At 45.1% G+C, this 20,063-nt stretch overlaps 1 protein-coding gene across 6 annotated transcripts; it reads right to left on the bottom strand.

Annotated features, from left to right (window-relative positions):
* Window positions 1–113: 113 nt before the first annotated feature.
* On the bottom strand, window positions 114–18,539 carry LOC139587855 (cystine/glutamate transporter-like). 6 transcript variants are annotated; one of them, XM_071422504.1, is made up of 14 exons: window positions 18,005–18,235; window positions 17,026–17,299; window positions 14,969–15,233; window positions 12,638–12,764; window positions 11,783–11,898; window positions 10,991–11,116; window positions 8,553–8,652; window positions 8,419–8,463; window positions 8,101–8,224; window positions 7,684–7,787; window positions 5,691–5,787; window positions 4,762–4,911; window positions 2,310–2,484; window positions 114–1,483 (listed from the first exon to the last, which is right to left on the bottom strand). In XM_071422504.1, exons 3-14 carry the CDS (start codon window positions 15,159–15,161, stop codon window positions 1,419–1,421), a joined length of 1,422 nt encoding a protein of 473 aa, XP_071278605.1. In that variant the 5' UTR covers window positions 15,162–15,233; window positions 17,026–17,299; window positions 18,005–18,235; the 3' UTR covers window positions 114–1,418. The 6 variants fall into 6 exon arrangements, 5 of the variants coding, with proteins under 5 accessions (XP_071278605.1, XP_071278607.1, XP_071278603.1 ...); XM_071422506.1 differs by having other exon boundaries at window positions 14,969–15,235; window positions 17,195–17,299; XR_011678521.1 differs by having other exon boundaries at window positions 4,762–4,826; window positions 14,969–17,299; window positions 18,005–18,539.
* Window positions 18,540–20,063: the final 1,524 nt, after the last annotated feature.

Below are 20,063 nucleotides of genomic sequence, written 5' to 3'. Positions count from 1 at the left end.
ATTAAATTCTTGGAGGGTAGTGGGGAAACAAGCCCTGCAACCACACTGCTGCTGTCCCAGCTTAATTCAGCACAGGAACAGGAAGCAATCACTACAAGAATAATAATTCTCAATTGTTTTGAAAACAACGCAACTTTAGTTCCAAAATTTTACATGTTTTAGTAGGTTACATTGGATTTATAAATGGTACTTTGTTTTTATTCTAAGTACATGAATGTTAGATACAAAGGATTTAAAAATGTTCCACATTCTGATCTTCCTCTTTCCAGCAGTCATTAGAGGAGCCTCAGCATGCTACTTCCCATCTTTTAGGAACCAATTAACAATTACGTGATTGTAAATAGGTAATTGCTCTATTATCTGGACATAACATTGCCACATTAATAATGTAATAATGTAAACCAAAGTAATCCAATAATGGAAACCTTTCTTATGCCATTAGTTCAAATGAGCATTTATGGATTAAATCAGCAAGTCATGCGCAAGTTAAAGCTTGGATGTGAAGTCACTCATGTCTTCTTACAGCACCAGAAGATGCATTTGTTCAGGAATCTGCCCAAGTCTCATCAGTGGTCCTGTCCAATTAAAGGAGGAATTGTATTTCGCTGGAGCTAAGCCAAATTCTGAGTTTTCAACTTCACTGGTAAGGAGTGGGTCTGGGAAGCTGGGGGAGGGACCAGGTTCTCTCCTGCCATATTCTAGTTGACATTAAACTGATGGTTTTAAAAATGCATTTGCAAATTTAAAAATTGAATTTTACTTTTCTGAAATTACAGGTTGAAAGATTATTTCAAGGCTAAAAAACTCATTCTGCTTATACAAAAATCAAAGCAAAACATTCTGACTTTACTTTGTTAGTACTTGAATTTCAAATATCTTCTCATAATCTCAGTCTGCAGTTTCTGGTGGACAAAATTTTGTCCCCCTGTATTCCCCTTTCCAGTTCATCTGCCTTATCTCTCATTAGCTCTCCCCACAAGACTGCTGTAGTGGTTCTGTTTGAAACTTGCATTTGGCTTCCATGTATTGGATTCTAAGTTTTGCAACATGCCCACTTCCTCTGTTTGCCAAGCCAGGAAAACAAAATACTGTCTCTGTACACACACACACACACACACACACACAATTTTTCTCAGGATTGGGCTAGGCTGCAAAATTAGGATCTTGGTTTCAAAGACACTCTGCAGGCAAAGCAAGCTCATTTCAGAGAACTAGTTTGCTCTTCTGAAAAAAATAAAAGGGCAGGAACAGATCCCAGTTGGCAAGCTTAGGAATACTTGCAACAAGGTTTTGGCTCAGTCATCCTCAGTTGCACTGACTGAAAAGAATAAAAGCATGGACTGCTTTTGGTAGGATCAAAGGTGTCAAAAATGGTGTAAGTAGATTTTTATTGTCTTCTGTGGGTTTTGATGGTTTTCTCAGTAAGTCTTGATTTCTTGTTGGACAACTTCCAGCAGTAACTGTAGTTTGTGTGTAAGATAATCTGAAAAGGTGGGAAAAAAAGGAAGGAAGCTTAGTCCAGAGGCAATCCTGAGACATGGCTGAAAATCAGAGCATCAGCACTGATGGCTGGAGCACTTTATGTTGGCAGATCACTGTATCTGTTTCTTTTCTTGCTACATGTTGTCTTCTATTGAGTGGTTAGTGATGCACCTCCATCCAACATCAAATCAAAAGAAAATAAGACTTGGAACAGAAACAACAATTTAAACTCAAACCCGGGCTCTCATTTGTGAAAAAACCCTTCTGCCACCATGCCTACATCCAAAGGAAATCTGTACTACACACTGCCTGGAGTGGAGATGTACTTCATTTCCATGGCTACATTTGTATCCAAACCATCCTGGCCTCTTCACCAAGCACACAGACCTCTGGCAGTACTCTTCTCCTAGCAGTCCTCTCCCCAACCTTTCAGCAAGCAAGTTTGTGCATGGGGTTACAGCATCTACCTGTAGCCCCTCCATCCTAACTTTTTGTCTTTCTGCTCCATGTCAGACAAATTTCACCCAGAGCTGGTGATCCCACAGACATGATAAAGTTTAGTAGGTACTAGGGCTGGGGTGGGAAACCGACCCTCTCTGTCCCCCCTGTTGGTAGACCTCAGCCTTGTCTTTGTTAAAACAAATTTGCCTGTGGAGGCTGTGCCTTGGGAAAGACACCAGAGTGATGCCAGCAGTCATGATTTAGGTTTCATGAGGTCTGTTGGTCAAGGAGCAATTTGCATCAGAGGTGAGCCCTGGCAACAAACCAGCACCCTGACCCTTGGGCACGTTTAGGTCCACAATACTGAAAGTGAAATGCATACTTACAAAACAGGTTGCGGCAGCGATCTGACATCTGCCTGTGAATGATGAGGTAGTAGACTGGAAAACCACTCAGAACTATGGTGCATCCAATGCTGATGTTCACAGGGTCTGAGTAGAAAGACATTGCCACTGTGAAGAGGCAGATGATGGTAAAAGAGACAGGAACAAACAAGGGAACCTGAGGAAAAGAGCACAGGAGACTATCAGGGAAACCTGGTGGCTGTAGCCGATCAGACTCTGTTCATGCCAGCACACGCTCTATCCATTTCTCCACCTAAAGAAAATTAGATTCATCATATCCTGTCCTGCAGAATGCTTCTGTACTGTCAGACTGCAAACAACTGCATCAGCTTCAGAGCCCAGTGTGCCCTGTGAGGTGCATGCCTCCTATATTCATGTGCACCAAAATCGAAACCTCACTTGCAACTGGAAGCCAAGCAGGGGGAGAAGCTGCCTACAGCCCACGGCTCTGTGAATGTCCTGCACCTGTGCATGCCCAGGCACACACATACCTACGTGCCCCCTAAGACAACCACTGAGGGAATATCTGAAGCCAAGAAAGAAGTGACACTTTGAATCAAACTGATCTTTGCTTATAAACCCATGACTCATGTTGACTGCCTCTGGTTTGCCTGAGATTTATACTGATTAAACCAAGACAAACCAGACTGCCTATCCCTATGTCTGTAGTATCTGCACCAAGAATTTCAGCTTCAGTGACACCATGGTGAAAATAAAAGCAGCACTCAGCACTTCAGCCGTACCCTATTGGATGAGCCAATTCATCTGGGTTATTTGGAGAGCAAATAGGAAGACTGCAATAAATAATAAAACTGTGAAACACTCCTTCTGTCTCTGGATCCAAACTCTGCCAAGCAACTCCTTGCCATGGCTGGTGGAATGAAGGAGCTGCTCTCATATAAGGTGACAATCTTTACCAGTAATAAAGATTGTATTTTGGATACTCAACATGCCAAGTTGGAAGAGAACAGTTGCTCTAGGTATGGCAGCCATCCAGCCATCAAACTTAGGTACTCTTGTCTTTCCAGCCAGAGCATCCTCTGCCAGCCGCTCCTACATGCACACACTCACGCTGCACATCTGCTTGAGAGGTGTGCGAGCGGACTGCTCCCTCCTCTTTCGGGTGTTTTCCCACCGTTTTTAACTCAGAATGCTACAGAGAGAGCGAGTACCAGCGCTGTCACAGGCGTGCCACGCTTTGCTGTCCCCCGGGCAGCGGCAGGCGACAGCCCGCGGGCGGCCACTAGAGCGCAGCACGGGCCCGCGCCACCTGCGCGCAGCCCTTGCACAGAGCTGATGGAAACCAGGGAAAAGGCGGGGGAAACCAGCCGAGCTGACCGGAGGGCCAGTGTTTCCCTCCCTCGTTTAATCAGCATTTAGGAGCCGCTAGAAGTCTGAAAACCAGGGCAAAATCTCAGCATCTGAAACCGTCAGCAGTGCCAGCCACTAATAAATCTCCCCTCAGAAGATTGGTTTGAAAGAAAAACTAAACTAAACTTATTCCGTTTGGTTCTGGGGGAGTATGCAAGTGCAGACAACCAACAAACTGGGAAGCCTCAAAGTCTCTGCTGAATGCAAAGACCAAGACAAATGACCCCAGACTTTGCAGGAGGATGCACCCAGCTCAGAGAGGACCCCTGCGAGCTGCAGGAGGTGTTTCTGTCCCCCGAGCTCCTCACTGCCCAGTGCCCACAGCCCCGGAGGTCCTCTCTGTTCCCGGGAGCTGCTGCCAGTGGGTACCACACAGGAGCGGCCAGATCAGGAGCAAACTGCACCCGCCTCAAGCACCGCCCCAACCCAATGCCTTCTGCACATTATCCGGCAGTGGGAAAGGCGCCCAAGCACAGGAAAGCTGCTCCAGCATCCCCTGCTGACATGAGGGGGGATCCCAGCACCCAGCGGAGTGAGAAAGGCCACAGGAGGGACCCACTGCTTTACATGAGACAATATTTCTACACCAGCAGATGATTCCTCCCAAGTCAGGTTTGCTCCCAGGACCCCTCCGCCCATGCTCCCTTCCCCCCAAGCCTGACACCTTCCTGCTTCTCAGCTAGAGCTGAGACTTACCTGCCGCTGAAATAACATCCAGGCAAGAATCCCTTCTTGTAGGCCACAAGAGATGAGCCAGAGAACTTCTCTCTGTACTTCTCCCAGTTCCTAGCCTGAAACTTTGTCCCTTGTAGCAAGCAGTATTCTGACAGATGCATCTGGTGAGCCCATGTAGAACTGGCTTTATAGGATTTATCACATCTGGCTGTTTGGGCACACCAACCACTTTCAGGAGCTCCCCACAGACATTACCAAGCATCAGAGACTGAAACCCCTTGGAGCCTAAAGGCAACCATGGCCATGTGATGCTGTAATTATAAGCAAATCAAGGAGAGGGATGGCAGGGCTGCAGGTTCCTGGCTGCCAGGTTCGTGCTGTGCGTTACCTGGAAGGGGCTGTGCAGCTCCGGGTGACGGCAGCGATGGACGATGAGCCCCAGGGTGGCCAATCCTATGAAGAGCCATCGGGAAAAGCTGAAGAAGTTCAGTAGGTGGTAGATGTCTCCAATGCACACCATGGCAGTGACCAAAGGGAACTGAGTGTTTTGGACATGAAATACAGTCATTACAGCCATGGATCACCTCCTCCAACCCCCCTGCAGCTACTTCACAGCCCCAGCATTTTGGAGGTCAGAGAGTTTTACAAAATAGTGTCACAGACTGAAGGCAAAAGATTAAATGCATTCATCTGTAGTGCTGCAGAAAAGAGTGATCATTCCAAGACCAGCAGCATCTTCGATGCTTCATGTCCAAGCCAGGGCAATTAAAACATGCATGATCCAAAAGCCTGTACTGCTGGTACACAGGCTATCTACAATGACATCTGCTAAGGTTTTAGCAGCTCAGCCAAGCTGCAACAGGCACTACAGTACAGCTGGGATGGAGCTACACCATTGCCACAAAAAAAAAACCCTGAAGAAACCAAAACACAAGACCAGACCATGTCTACAAATGCTCATTCCCTGCATTTCCACCACACCTGGGAATTTTAAATTTCCAGATAGCCAAAGCCTGGCAGAGCTATTTTCATAGGGCAATATCAAGCAGCACCTGTGGCAGATGGTAGGGACTGTACTTTTTAAAAAGGTGTGTAATGTTATAAGGCAGAGACTTCAAGGTTGTACATTTGGATACCACTGCTGGCTCAAGGGGATTTAATACTTTGCAGCCATTTCCTGTATCCTGCCTTCTTTATTTTTCAGGGAGAAATTTAATGTCCCAACACCCTCTAAAACTCCTCAGTTTATCCAGTCCTTGCAAGAAAGCCAAGAGACCAAAAGAACAGAGCGTGTCACGCATAGCCAGATCTCCTTACCATTAACATGACAGCAGGAAGGGGGGTATGCCTTCGAATGTGGATCATGGAGAAGAGAGGAGGCCACTGCCCTTCCCTGGAAGCCACAAACAGAGTCCTAGGAAAAGACAGGGATCCCTGTACATTAACATTCTACATCCCCATTAGAAATGAGATGAGTCATTGGACTGACCTGAGGCATCAAGGCATCTGCTCCCTTCCCCAGCACAAGTCTGCTGCTATTCAAGGCCACAGTTTTGCCTCTAGCTGCACTTTCAGAGAAGGTTTGGGTTGGGTTGGAACCTCCCCCCCCTGCCATGGACAGGGACAGCTTCCACTAGACCAAGTTGCTCAGAGCTCCACTTTGGGGGCATTGGGAAGAAAACCAAGGCTGAGTTCCCACAGCTCTGCCAAGACCAGTTCAGTGCAGTTCAGAGCCCTCCATCAGAACCACTGGCAGTGTCTCCTTGGGTGCTCATCTGCAGAGACCTTGGGGCAAGTCTAAAGTGACCAAGAATGAACTCAAGACTGGAAACAGGAGTAAGAAAGTCTCTTGCCATCAAAAAAGGAATTAATCTTTCCAGTGAAAAGGAAGTGGAGGGGGTCACAAACTTCAATTCTTTATAAGAGAAACTGGTGAGTTTATGAAAGGGGATTGTCAGCTTTGAAGCCTATATTCGTATATGTACATATATAGAAAAAATAAAGTGCAATCTCCTCAAATGACAGATGATTTCCAATCCTCTGGTCAGATGTTGGAAAATACAGTTTGTCATACTGCCAAGAGACCAGCTACACACAAGAACAGCTACAAAATGAGAGCAGAGAGTTCCTTGTTTGCATCCCTCCTTTGACTCGTGAGAGAGCAATTAGGGAGAAGACAATCACATCCAATTTTAGAAATTTAATATCCTCAAACAAACCATGCCAGAGCATCAGCTGGGCTGAAGCAGGGCCCCAAGCAGCTGGGGCACAAGTGTACAACTGGTTTTATTGCTGTCTCTGTGGCTTTGCAGGGGTGTGGCTGGCAGGCAGCCAGGGAGGCCCTAGCAGTGTTTATATGGGCTTTCTGCAGTGATTATGTTAATGATGCCAGGATGGGGGAGAGAAGGTCAGTAGGGGACACTGAGAACCTCTGTGTTGTCCAGAGATTTCTCATCCACAAAGAAAACCACTATCTGGAGCAGCTAATGGGAAGGATCGTCCACACCTGTATTTAATCTGGGACTTCAGAGTAGTGGATCAGATAATTCATTCACTTTCAGGCTATGAGACATTCCTTTCAGATCAACTGATTTTTCCCTTTGCAATCAAAGCTGTGAAGCAAAACCCACTGCAGAGAGTTTGCTCAGCTCCACAGGACCAGCACAACCTAAGTATGTTGCTCATAAGGCCTGCCCTCCTCTCCAATTTCAAGGCTCCAATAAGGACACAGAGTGTGGCAGACGGTGATGCTGGCAAGTTTATTTTTCCATGGGACAAAGCTTTTCTTACTGCTATAACAAGACTCCTTGAACCTTGACTATTGCTTTAGGAATAGCCCATCCCAATGACATTTCACTGACTTCAAAGCAAAGTTCTCAAGGGAGAGTTTGCCTAGAGAGCCTCCCAACAGAGGGACCCTATGCCCCCCAGCAGCACAGCTGGGTGAACCGAGTGGAAGAAGACTCAGTCTCACTGAGCAGCTGCCAACATCAACAAAGCCTTTAGTTCACCAGAAACACTGACATTTCACTTTAAAACTGGGGATTTAAACTGAAGAGTAGGGGAGAAGATAAAAATCTTTGTTTGTGACCAGTGCTGGGTACCAAGGTCTGGACCTGGTAAGAAATAGAAAAGGTAGTCTCTTAGCCAAAAGGGACCATCCTGTAGCTGACAACCTGGGAGTCAAAAGCCTTATTTTTCTCACAAGAGTGGCTAAAATGCCACTGTGTGGATGGGTAGTTGCATAGGTTGGTGATGCTTCCCTCTGATTCAGTGAGCCAAAAGCATGATAGACCCTTAGGGATGTGACCTTGAAAACGTGAAGATTCCTCCATTCATGGTTCCAAAGCAGGACAGTGCGACAAGGACAGGGACCACGGAGATCAGGCTTTTGAAGGCTCGCTGCACAAAGCTCTGGAGAAAGAGCAAACATGACTTTAGGGAATATGTGGTGATCTCTAGATGGCATCAGGGTCAAAAAAAGGAAACTTCTTCCATTGAAGAAGTAATATAGAAGTCATAAATTTCACCTTTTCTACTGTCATCTGCAGGTTACTTTTCATTATCTTTTAGGCACCACAACAAGAAGAATTTACTGTTGCCCAGTATTCCAGAGAAATTACAAAGCAATAAAGCATTTTATAGGAAAATCATCTCTGAAATGCTTGCCATGACCACAGCACAAGCTGGCCACACTGAGGAGATAACAATAGCAATAACAACTCACCACAGCCACAGCAGGAGAAGCCAGAACATCTTCTGTTCCCAGGACTGTGTAATAGGAGACGTTGGTGAGCATGTATCCCACAATTACTGTGATCACAGACACGATGACAGCCAGGGGGATATTTCTGCAAGGAAGGGGAACACACTCAAAGAACAAGCTGCTATCCCTTGTTATGCACAGTATTACTGCAGATTTTATCTGGTGGTACAATTGATTGCAGTCAGGTGAACCCACAAACTTATTCCTCCTGCACTGCCCTTGGGAAAGGTGTGGGAGCCCCGAGGCTGGTAACCCAGGACAGCTTCCTCCCAGCCTTACCGTTCAGGTTTGACCAACTCTTCGCGCACAAAGCCGGTCTGAAACCTGCACGATGGGAAGAGACAGGGTGAGAGTCTGAGTCACGCTGAGGGCACCTGCGTGCTGCCCGGGACGTGCCCTCCCATCGCACCTACCAGCCGGAGTATGCGAACATGCCTGCATAGAAAGCCAGGGGGAGCTTATCCAGAACCAGCGACTGCCTGTCAAAAGCATCCTGGAAGTTCTCGGTGTGGCCTGCAGAGGAGATAAACAATGGAGACAGAGCAGGAAAACGCAGAGACAGGCTTCCTTCCCTGTTGGATAATATCCCTTGTACCTCTTGCCCAGACCTGGGAAGAGTGTTTGTGATTTCCTTGGAGAAGGGTATTCAAATTCATTTCATTGCTTTAACTTCAGTGTTGTTGCTGATATGTTTACTTTCCTACAGTGACATTAAAAAACAAAAAAAATCTATCCCTTGTCCCGCTAGGGTAGGCATTTCAGGAGGGGCAACAACAATAGCTAGCTGTTTCCAACAGACCCTGATGTGGGAACAGGAGATCATGGAGATGAGCAGATCCATGTTGTCCTTTCTTTCCTTCAGGCCCAAAATTAAGTTGTTGGATTGACCCCCATGTTCAGTCCCCAGCCCCCTCAGCAGCTGGAGACACACTCCCCTTTGATGTGGTGCAGCCAGCGAGGCAGCTAACTCAGCTCTCACTGTGCTCCCTCCTGTTCCTGCTGCTGGAGCACTGACCCCAGCCCTGTGCTGGCCAGAGCATGGGAACCAGGCTGGAGGAGGGGATGGGAGCAACACCTGCCAGTCTGACCCGCCACCACTCACCCACAGGAAAGGACAGAGTGCAAAGCAGATAACATGTCCAAAGTAAAGGTGTCTCAGATATTTACCAACTCCCCTAATTTTCCTTCAAGTTCTCTGCTTGAAACAACAAAGCAAAACTTAACAAAAAAAAATCAAAGTCAAGATTTTCTCTAAATCAACACAAAAGGATTTAGGGAAGAGAGCAGTTCTGAATGGCCTCTCATTCAAACACAGTCAAAAAGAATTGCATTCCCAACATTTTCAAATCCAGGTAACCCAAGGTTTGGTACCACATCTATATTCAATTTTCATAACAAACTCTCTTTAAGTGGTGAGAAGCTTTCCTAGTTGGGCTTTACCAGGCGAGGTGTGACATGGCATGGAGCTCATGGAGAAAGTCAGACCACTTCTGTGGAGGTGCTTCTGCAAGGAGTTCAGTGATGAGATTTGGGCACATGGGTTTGAAATGCTGGCCCAGCAAGTCTCTAACATAAGCCTGAGCCAAAGAGAAGGTAATGGCAAAGGAAAGGACAGAACTGCAATCAAAAAAAAGCAGCACAAGGCATAGGAATAAGGCAAAAATATTTAAAAGTGCAAAACTGGTTTTTAAGCACAAAAAAAAAAAAAGGGAAGTCAATTTGAAAATAGGTTTGAAGAAAACTAACCCAAAATATAGGAGTGGGTCTATTGGGGTACTTTTTTATGTTCCAAAATGATGGCTGGTAAGTGATGGTGCATGAAAAGGATTTATTGCCTGCAATGCATTAATGAGCAATTTACAGTCCCCCGTGAGTCACATTAAATACAACCTGTCATACTGGAGTCTCTTGGTGAATTCTCCCTCCAGATGTCACCTGCATTTATCCTCCCCACCAGAGGATGGGTGCCAGGGCTCCAGATTGTCATTTGAAGGCATTCCTAACAATAATGGCTGGGGATTCCTAGCTGCAGGGCAGTCCTTTAGTTCAGAAGCCAGCCCAAGGGGAGCTTTGCATGTTCAAAGGAGCTTTGCATGTTCAAAGACATCAGAAAGAAACATGAACACAGAGCCCATTGCCTGTGGTGTTTTCTCTGCAGAAGAAGGTAATAGCATGAAGAGGGAGCAGGCTTCATCCCTTGAGTGGGAATGCCTTGGGCTTTTCTATAAACTGAGGCTTGGATTAAAGCCAGTACTCTTGTATGGTTCACAGAAGATCCTACTGGTAGGGTTTTTCTCCCCCACTCTGCATACGGGCATGAAATCCTGTACCAAGTTCCTCGTGAATTCACTGAATTACCACCCATCTCAATCTGGAGGTAAAAAACATTAGCTTGTGCCACAGAAGGGTTAGAGATGCCATTACCAGGGCCCAGCTGAGGGCTGCTAACTCATTATACAGCTGTGATCGGCACAGGGGATGCTGTCACATATCCCAAATGTCCATTTAATATGTGCTGCTTTGGAAAAAGATTTTGAGCTATTCTGGAAATAGGCAAGTCTAACCCCAGAGGAAGGTTAGGGTGACCTGGGTAGGCTCACATATCCTCTGGCACTAAGACCCACTAAATTTTGGACAAAGCACCCCCCAGCCAGGTGCATCAGCCCAGTGCAATGATGCAGCTTGTGCCAGCTGTGCCGGTCTCAGCTCCCAGCTAATTCTCATCTGGCACATGGACAGAGAAAGCTCCTGCCGGCTGAGTGAGCACCACACTTGTCACTTGGCACTGATAAAAGCCATGGCAGGGGGCACATCAAGCACCCTCCTCAGCCATGGGAGCAGCAACACCTACCCTGGGCCAGCAGCATCATCCCTGGCACGATGATGAGTGCAAGGGCCAGGAGTTTGATGACGGAGAGAGCCGTCTGCAGCCGTGCGCTCCAGGTGACGCTCCAGGAATTGAGGGTCAGGACCGTGTCTGGAGAGGAAACACCACTGCTACAGCTGCAGCCTGGGCTCAACACACACGGGAAAAAATACAGCACCTCTCCCTGCCCTAGGGATGCTGGGGGAAGGTTGCATCTTTATGCCTTAGAGAGGATGCCTGGGATGAGAGACGTCAGGAAACATTGGTCCAGCATACAGTGTTTAAAGAGGGAGCTGACTTACACTCCTAAAAGGGAGCAGGACCCTGGTTGCTGCTGGGTGATCCACACCTGCCTGGGGGAAAGGTGTGGGACATCTCAGCAGCTCACTTCACAGCACACCCTGTGCCAGTCCACACCAGTCTGGATCAGGCAAGACAGCTTCACGAGCTGGATGCACCAGGAGAGGAGTCCAAAACCTCAAGCCTTATACCCACAACTCCTGTGGCTTTTGCACAATTACACATGGAGAGTTTCTTCTCCCACACCTGGCAAAATCCCCCTACCCTAGGGCTCCAGCTGGTCAACAGGGAGGCCCATTCCACTTCCTAGAGAATATAGTGGCCCAACACCATCACCTTGAATCGGAACATTTTAGTTAGCTGAGGAGGTAAGACAGGACCCTTATCCCACAGCTGTCCAGGAAATAACACCCCTGAGTGCTCCTAGTCTAGGGTAGAGAGGCCAGGATGGACAATCCCATAAATGTTGGTACTTACAGTAGCCCAGGAGAGACACGAGCTTCACTGCAGGGACAGGGGCAGCACAGGGGGCGAAGAACGGCTCCAGCATGTAGCGCCCAAATGCCAGGGAAACCACAGCACTGTTGGCAGGCCTGGAGAGGGGAGTGTGGGGGGAACAAAGCACAAACTGCTCTGAGCATGGTTGGAAAATGGCATGAGGTAAAACTGCACAAAACTTAGGAAGGGGAGCAAGTTTCCCCTCCTGGCTTAATCCTCTCACCCATGCAGATGGTGAATTCCCATCGAGTTTTTCTCATAGGTTTTTCTCATGGGTTAAAAACCTCATGCTGCAAAATTAATTTCCAACTTGAAAGCAAAAGTTGAGATTAATCATACTGAGCAATGCAAGTGTAGTTCATGTGTTCTGCCTCATCTAAGATTACATGAAGGATACAGGTTATTGAGAGGTGAGGACTTCCTTTTTAATGTTAAAAAAAGAAGTAGTTCACAATTTTATAAATTATTTAACTTGGGGGTAAGCCAGGAAGTTGTCTCCACTTTCTGAATCTGAAGAAAACAAAAAAAGTTTCATACTGAAAACAGAAGATCTGAAATAAACCTGGCATCTATTGTCAGTCTCTGAAATATACCACAGCTCTTGGGGGATAGGAGCTGCCAGGAGAGAAAAGAGATATTCTTCAAGTACAGAACACATTCAACATTTGTAACTATTTCCACATTGTGTCTTCTTCCTTTTATCACTGAAAAATCTTTAAAAATCATTCAACTCTTTCCTTTACAAACTGCCTGGACTGTTACCCAGCACCATAACTTTTGGTATTTTAAATTATCACTGCATCCAGGAAGAGGCAAGCAAATAAAATCTCTTACCTGATAGCAAAAAACTCTGCCCACAGGAATAAGAAGCTTGGCAGAGGCCCTAGTGTCTCCAAAATGTAGATATAATGTCCTCCAGACTTGGTGATTCTTGTTCCAAGCTCTGCATAACACAAGGCACCTGGAAAAGTTCAGGTAGAAATGCACCAAGTAAATAATCCCAGGGATTTTCCCTTTTCTGTGTGATTTTTCAGGGATTGAACAAATCCATTTAAAATAAGTAGTGAATGGGAGGAAGAAAAAGAGGTTTAACAGAACCACTTTTCTCTATGTTTGTGCACTACTGTGGTTTGAAATAAGTTTTGAAGTAATTGACTTACCTGTCAGGTGGAAAGAAATTCTCTATTTTGTGGTTAATGTTGCATTTCCATGGAAGCTCTGAAGAAGAGTGTGTGATAGAAATGCTGCACAGAGCTACAATGGGTTTCCTTTGAAAGATACCCTGGATTCTTGCTTCTCCTCACTGTTAGACTGATGAAATGGTGCTTACAAAGCAACTACAGCAGCTCAGCCACAAGCCCTGGCTGAAGTGGTCATTTAAATCATGTTTTTTGATCCCAGGCCACATTCTTGTGTCCTTATCTTGCCTCTTCACATAAATCCCTTCCCTCCTTTGAAGCCAGTGGTGACATGGCCATGCCTCCAAGTCCCATGGCAATTGTGCCATATTCAGGTCACGCAGGATGGTGACAACCTCAATGTTTCCTGCCTCCCTGTTGGAAAATTCATGCAGAGCTCCTGTTCAAAGCATCAAATATAGGCAGAGAGCTCATCTAGTTTATTCCAGTGGGTCCCTTTAAATGCTTCAAGTATTTAAGCATTCAAGCATTCATGCATTATAAGTATGTTGCTGAACTCATGGAATGGGACTTGTATATATACCCCACTTGAAAGAAAAAAAAGCACAAAAGAAAGCAGGTCTTTTAAATATACTCCAAAAAAGTGTCAGAGAAATGATCAGAGGAGGTCATCAAGCTGATAAAAGAGAAGAACAAACTGACAAATCCAGCAACAAAATGCAATCACTTGGTAAAGAGGCTCCCAAGGCCCTTCCAGGAGAGGGTATCAAAGGATGCTGTACAGAGAAAACCTTTACAAGTACAGAGCTTGGCTATGTGATTACACATACATTACACACACACGTTCTCATTTACTGCTCTGCTTGGTTAAAAGAAACACCATGCCCACATTATACTGTCAGCTTTTCTTTAAGCAGAAGTGTATAACTCACCAAACAGCCACTCACAGTTGCAATGTGAAATACTGGTACACATATGCTAAGAGCAGGAACAACTTGTTGCCCTATTAACAATCAAATGTCTCAATTTCTAAACTTGCATGTACGTGCCAGAGTGTCAAAGTGAGTGACACTCACTTTGCTTTTTTTTTTTTTTTTTCACATGGAGTATTTCTCCTTTCTTGTTTTTTGTTTTTTTGGTTTTTTTTTTTTTGTTGTTGTTGTTGTTGGGTGGATTATTTTTTTTAGTAAGCTACAACAGAAGAAGAATGTTAAAGTCACCCACTATAACAAGCATCAGATTTCTCTCCTGGGCTGGGAGAACTTGCAGTTGTCCTAATAGCACCTTTAGAGAGTTTCTGAGATGATGATTTTTACAGTTAATGAAAGAAACTAAAAGCCATGTGTTTTATCCACTGTAACTTAGAAGAGCTACATTATTTCAAAAGAACTAGAATGAAACTATCATCAAAAAGACAACCTCTGTGAGAAAAGACTGGTAGTAAATGACAGAAATCAAGCCAATAGTAACACACAGAAAGTGGGGCAGCAGCAGACATCCCCACACCATTTCTTACAGACACCCAACGCCCACCCTGGGTTGGTGCATCCCAGGCATTCTGCTCCAGCCATTCTCTCTGACAGAAAGGGGGTCCCATGGGGCATATTGGGACTCTCCCTTCCTGCTCTCTTCACAGTGCCTGTGAAGAGCACAGCACAGCCCTCAGGTTCCCTTTTAGGTGCCTCCATCTCCTCTCTGCCTTACAGAAGGAGTCCCCTCATTCTCTCCCAGCTCTCCTGGATGAGACCATGCTGTCTCCACTCGCAGTCACTGACCCCTCCTGCCCTGGACTTGTACCTGAATTGATGTTCACAGACCATAAGTGCTGGAACTTTGTCCATTACCCCATGGAAATAATTTGAACTAAAAACTCCTAGTGACCATCCCCCGACTTCTTAAGCCTGCGTTGCAGCAGGAACCAGAAATTTTGGGTTTATTCATCTCCCAACTTTCTAAACATAAAACTGTGCAGGCTCCCCTCACTTCCCAGGTGCTTCAGCAAGGGTTGCCAAAGCTCAGCACTCACCAAACATGGAGAGAAGCCCACAGGAAAACCAGACGAGCAGGGAGAAGCCCACGCTGCCGGAGTTTTTCAGGACTCCTTTGGGGGAGATGAAGATGCCACTGCCAACCATGCTGCCGATGAGCAGCGAGAAAGCCCGCAGCAAAGTGATCTTCTTCCTCAGGAAGATGGCCTCTTCTTTCTTGTCTTTCCCCATGGCTTTCTTCTAATCACAGGGGAAGGTCACACATTCAGGAGCTACAGCCTCCCAAGTGTCCTCAGGGTTCACCTGTAAGACAAGGAGTTAGGGATTCAAGGATCTTCTTTTCGGGACAAATTTTTTTTTTTTCAGTAACTGGACAAGAGCTGTTGAATCTGTTCTCCTCAGCTGCAGGAAGTACCAGCCAAACCACAGGTGAGCAGAACACCCTTGGTATCATCTATCTCATCAGTACAGCTCCCAAGAGACACTTCAAGTGTTTTCTGCTTCTTCTTCCAGGCAGCACAGAGTGTTGTTACATGTCGCATGCCAGCCACGCCTCAGGATGATTCCCAAATTTGATTTTGAGTAATGTCAGATTGGCCAGATTGGAACTGGCCAGTTTGGGGTTAATTTAATGGGACCTAATAGGGGGATACATTGATTTCAGCTCACTGGCAGAAAAGAGATTTAAAGTTGCCAACCCAACAATCAATACCTTGGGAATATCTGAGATGAGAAAAACATTAAGCTGCGTTAGTTGCTGCACAGAGAGGATTTAAGCTTTTTTAACTTGCTATCCACCCTGGCTGAATGAACTAGCCCGGATTTTCTCACTAGAGCTCCATTTAATCAGTGTTTCTTAATATACTGTCAAGCTTTTTTGCTTTCAAAGTACTGCAGAGTCAGGAATAAATACTGTTTAGAGTTGTAAGACAGAGCTTAGTCATTACTAACAGACGTGCCATTTCTTCTATTAATATAAAAAATTCCTTGGTAATAACAGCAGCAGTGAAGTTTTTCCTAGAACAGAAGGAACTTCAGGGATCATGAGTTGATCCAGATTTAGTTCTCACAAACTGCAGCAACCTCCCACTTTCCCTCCTCATCTCTCTTGTCTCCCTCTATCACCCCTAAATTGGCAACTTCACCAAGAAACTCACCTTCTGCTTAAGTAGGTAAGAATTCAGGTCAGTTACTACAGCCTAATTTGCTGTAGCAAACCTAGTTGTAGTTTTCCTAATAGCAAGGTAGATGTTTTACACTAGTAATTATCCCTGGAAGAGCAGGCAAGACAAGACTGGAGTAGATAATTTGGCTCTTGTCCAGCCTCCTGCCACACATCCCCAACAATGCTCACACACTCAGCTTCAGTGCTTTTCTTTTCATTATTCTAACACAGCAAAGTGCATTATGGTGTATATTTGCCCCAGCCCCATGGCTGTATATTATTGCAAAGTTACACTTTACACGAGACCCTATTTTATGGGTTTCTTGAATAATTTAGTAATTGCAATGGTGTGTCCACAAGGAGACAGTGGTCACCTCTAGAAGCCAGACCTAAGCAGCCAGAAATTGCTTCATTTTTATCTCTCTACCCTTGGTAGAGAGATAAAAATGTTCCCCTAACTTTGAGGGGTCAATTCTTGTCACCATTCACCCACGATACTTCTTTGCATGCCCTGGGTAAACTCATTGTATCCAAGGTCTTTTCTCCCCCATCCCCAGCTCTTTTCCCACCTGGAAGCTGGTGGGAGGAAGCAGGATTATCACTTTCTCTGCACACATATGACAAGCACATGCAGAAAGCCCTTTTTCCTGCCAGCAGCATGAACTGGTTTCTCTGAGATTGTACCAAGCCTGCACAAGCATCTTCTCAATCAAACCAGCCAAGTTTAGTTATTAAACCTCTAATGAGTCCCATAGGACTCTTTAAGGCTCAGATGGGTCACATCAGCCTCGTCTGGTCCCACAGAGCTGCTCCTCAGAGTCCCAAAACCTCACAGGGCTGCTGGAGACAGTGGCTCTGGAAGAGCTGGGATAGACCCCTGGGATCCTCCCAGCCCCTCAGCTGCAGTTCCCTCAGACACCAATTAATTACCTTAGTGTGAAATACCAATATTGTCTGGTATTTCTCAGCTGAAGTGAGACCCACACAGCATTCATTTGCAGGGGTGAAACACAGAGCCTCACCAAACTGGAACTGAAGAGAGATGCTGTGCAGAGCTATGTCTAAAGCACCGTTCGGAGAGAATTAAAAGTGCACTTATCTGTTTGGCTGGGTTTTAAACAAAGCAGGTGCATTTACAATCCATCAGATTCCCATTTCTTGCTGGGATCCTGAAGCCACTGAAGACAGCGTCTCTTTGCAGGCTCTGAAATTACACAGAGAGAGCAGGGGAGGAACAAAAAAAAAAGGAGAGATCAAATCAAATTTACAGACCAGGTTAATGATCCAAAATAAACACTAAACTGTACTTCTGTCCCCATGCTTTTTTTTTTTTCTTTATTATTTTTTATTTAACTACTACTGCCATGCAAAAGTGTGTGGAGATAAAACAATCCAGTCCAGTAAATTTGAGAAACATGAAATGTATCAGTACTTGTTCAAGAAGTGGTTGAAGGAGGAGGAAAAAAAGCGGAAAAGGGAAAGAAATGTAAAGAGTAACAGAAAGCTATTGAATAGAGCTTCAAAGAGTCACCTAGCAGAGCCCACAGCCCAGAGAGACCATTCCTGCCTGCTCTGCTTTCCAGCTACATTCCAGCACCAGGCACATTAAAATTCAGGGATGTTAATCCTTGTGGCAAAGCTTAAGAATATTCACAATGTGCTTAGTGCAAAGGAAAGAGGCAAAGCTGCTTTTTGTTCACCCCTCTGACTTAAAGGACAGGCTCAGATCCCTCTTGTCCCAAAATGCAGTACCTTTACACGAGAGAGATCATCAGTCAACAGGGCTGCAGAAAAACACCACTCAAAGCTATTGCACAACTTATCACATATACTGGATCTTTCCTTCCTTGTTCTTCATTTACACTGATTTTATTGTTAGTTTGGGGTTTCTTTTAGCTGTTAATCTTACCTCACAAGCACTGGAGCATGGACAGAGAAGGTGGAGACAAGCGTAAAGAGAGAATCATGCCTGTTACTTGTAGTGGTGTCTGGAAGCCCCAGCCAAGAGCAGCACCCACTGTGCTCAGCACAGAGGCAGAGTGGATATTACTCTGATGAAAAGCTAGTGAGATAAACAAGCAAGCTGGAAAAGGAGAGGAGGGAGACAGCACCATTCTCAGCTGGGAGCTGAGACCTAGAACAACGAGTGACCTTTCTCTTCCTATCACGCAGGGACCGGGTGGCATCCCTGGGAAGACAGACTACACCTCCAGAGTCCCAGTTCTATGACCTACCCCCTAAAAATCACCCCAGCTACTAGGGAATCCTCCTAAATATTTACAGCTGTATTTTCTTTGCATCCTCAATCAATATCATATTGCCAAGAACAGGTTAACCCCTTCCTTTTTGGTACTGCAAAAGATGCAAGTGTCAAACTATTCCTTGCAGTCTCACTATTTTTTTCTTTTTTGGTGCCAAAAATGTCACTCCAATTCAATGTCTACCACAAGGCACAGAATCTAACTAAATAAAATCAGCAGTGAATGGGAGCTTTTTTATTCATGCATGAAAGTAACATAAATAAGCTTTAATGAGGCTGGTGGTGGTCTGTTCTGGGAACTCAATCAGAAAATTTATTTAGGAGACCTGAGAGATGTTTGTTTATAGACCAAAATGAATACAAGAAACAGGCTGAAAGGACAAGACATGCAGCTCAACTTCTTTTCAGCATTCTACAGCTGGTTTGCCACCCTGGATAAGAAACCAAAAGGGACAGTAGTTAATAAATCAGGCTCAGGCTTGCAGCCCCAGATGTAGTAATAAATCCATGCAATTGCCTTAGGTGTAAATGTAAAAATAATTTCCATTGGTTTCTCTTTCTACAGAGTTTCACAAATATCATCTTGTGAACTGTCTATCAAAAGACTACTATTTCCTAACATTTATGTCTAAATGAAAAATTTTTTTGCCTCGACAGCAAAATTGCTTTTGGCTCAGATCACAGAATTTCTGTCATCTCATTTAGGCATTTCCAGTTGTCCTTCCAACAGGGGTGATTTTTCTGGAAAACAGGCAGATGGTACGGTGAGTCTGGACTGCTTGATGATAGGAGGATGACCTTTTAATTGAGAACTTAAAAGCATTGAATCCACACGTTGGCTAAAAATTGGACTAAACCAAGACCAAGGTTTTTAAGCAGCTAAATTCCTGTTGGCTTGAGAGTTCCTTGCTACCAGGATTTATATTCTACACCAAGTTTAAAATTCTTCATTACGATCAGTCTGCCAAAGCAGACAAATGGAGATGTTTTATAACCATAGTGCTGACTGATTTCCAGGATGCATGGATCATACACCATCATCTCACTTTTCTATGCATCCATTACTCTCCATTCAGCTGCCACAAGGAACTTGCACTTCTGTGTATCCAGAACTGATTTCCCATTAATGTTGTTGTGCAGGAGCATTGGCCCTTTCATTAGTATTTCTTCCTCACATGTTGCCAGTGACATGCAAAACACAAATCTGGAGAGATGCACACCTGGTTAAAAAAGACTTCAGTCTTCTTCCACAGCACCAGCTCTTACAGACTGTCAGGAAAGTGCACCAGCATCCCTGTAAGATGAACTAACATGATTCCTCTTTCTTACAAGCAGGAGCAGAGAATGCCCAAAGCCCTTGCCTCCCAGCCCATCAGATCCAAAGGAGCAACAACACCCAGAGTATCATGCACTGGAGCACATGAATCCTAGGAAAAGAAGGAAACAAAACACTAAACAAGAGACTGTCTCACATAGCTGTGTTTCCCGAGGCCAATATCTTGGCTCTACATTATCTCTAGTGGGGCACAGTGCAGGGAAGTGTCCCCAGAGCTTTGTTCTTTTGTGGACAGTCCTCCAAGTAGCAAGCTGTTTTCACTCTCCAGATCAGACCTCCTCCCTGGAACAAGACAATTTGTCCTATTCAAAACTGTTTTCTTAGCTGCGTAAGACAGAACACAAACAAAAATAAATCTAAATGTTTCTAGCA

The sequence above is a fragment of the Agelaius tricolor genome, unplaced genomic scaffold, assembly GCF_023055355.1.
Source record: "Agelaius tricolor isolate 1412-34295 unplaced genomic scaffold, bAgeTri1.0.p SCAF_3, whole genome shotgun sequence".
In the NCBI taxonomy this organism is placed as follows: domain Eukaryota; kingdom Metazoa; phylum Chordata; class Aves; order Passeriformes; family Icteridae; genus Agelaius; species Agelaius tricolor.
This window is presented reverse-complemented; position numbering and strand designations above follow the sequence as displayed.

What these genes read in the sequence shown, in the direction of transcription:
- LOC139587855 (XM_071422502.1), bottom strand. Translation starts at nt 15,161, where the DNA reads ATGGGGAAAGACAAGAAAGAAGAGGCCATCTTCCTGAGGAAGAAGATC. An exon ending in TGGGCTTCTCTCCATGTTTG is followed by an intron (nt 12,765 to 14,968) that starts GTGAGTGCTGAG and finishes GAACTTTTCCAG; the next exon opens with GTGCCTTGTGTTATGCAGAG. An exon ending in GCAGAGTTTTTTGCTATCAG is followed by an intron (nt 11,899 to 12,637) that starts GTAAGAGATTTT and finishes TCCCCTCTCCAG; the next exon opens with GCCTGCCAACAGTGCTGTGG.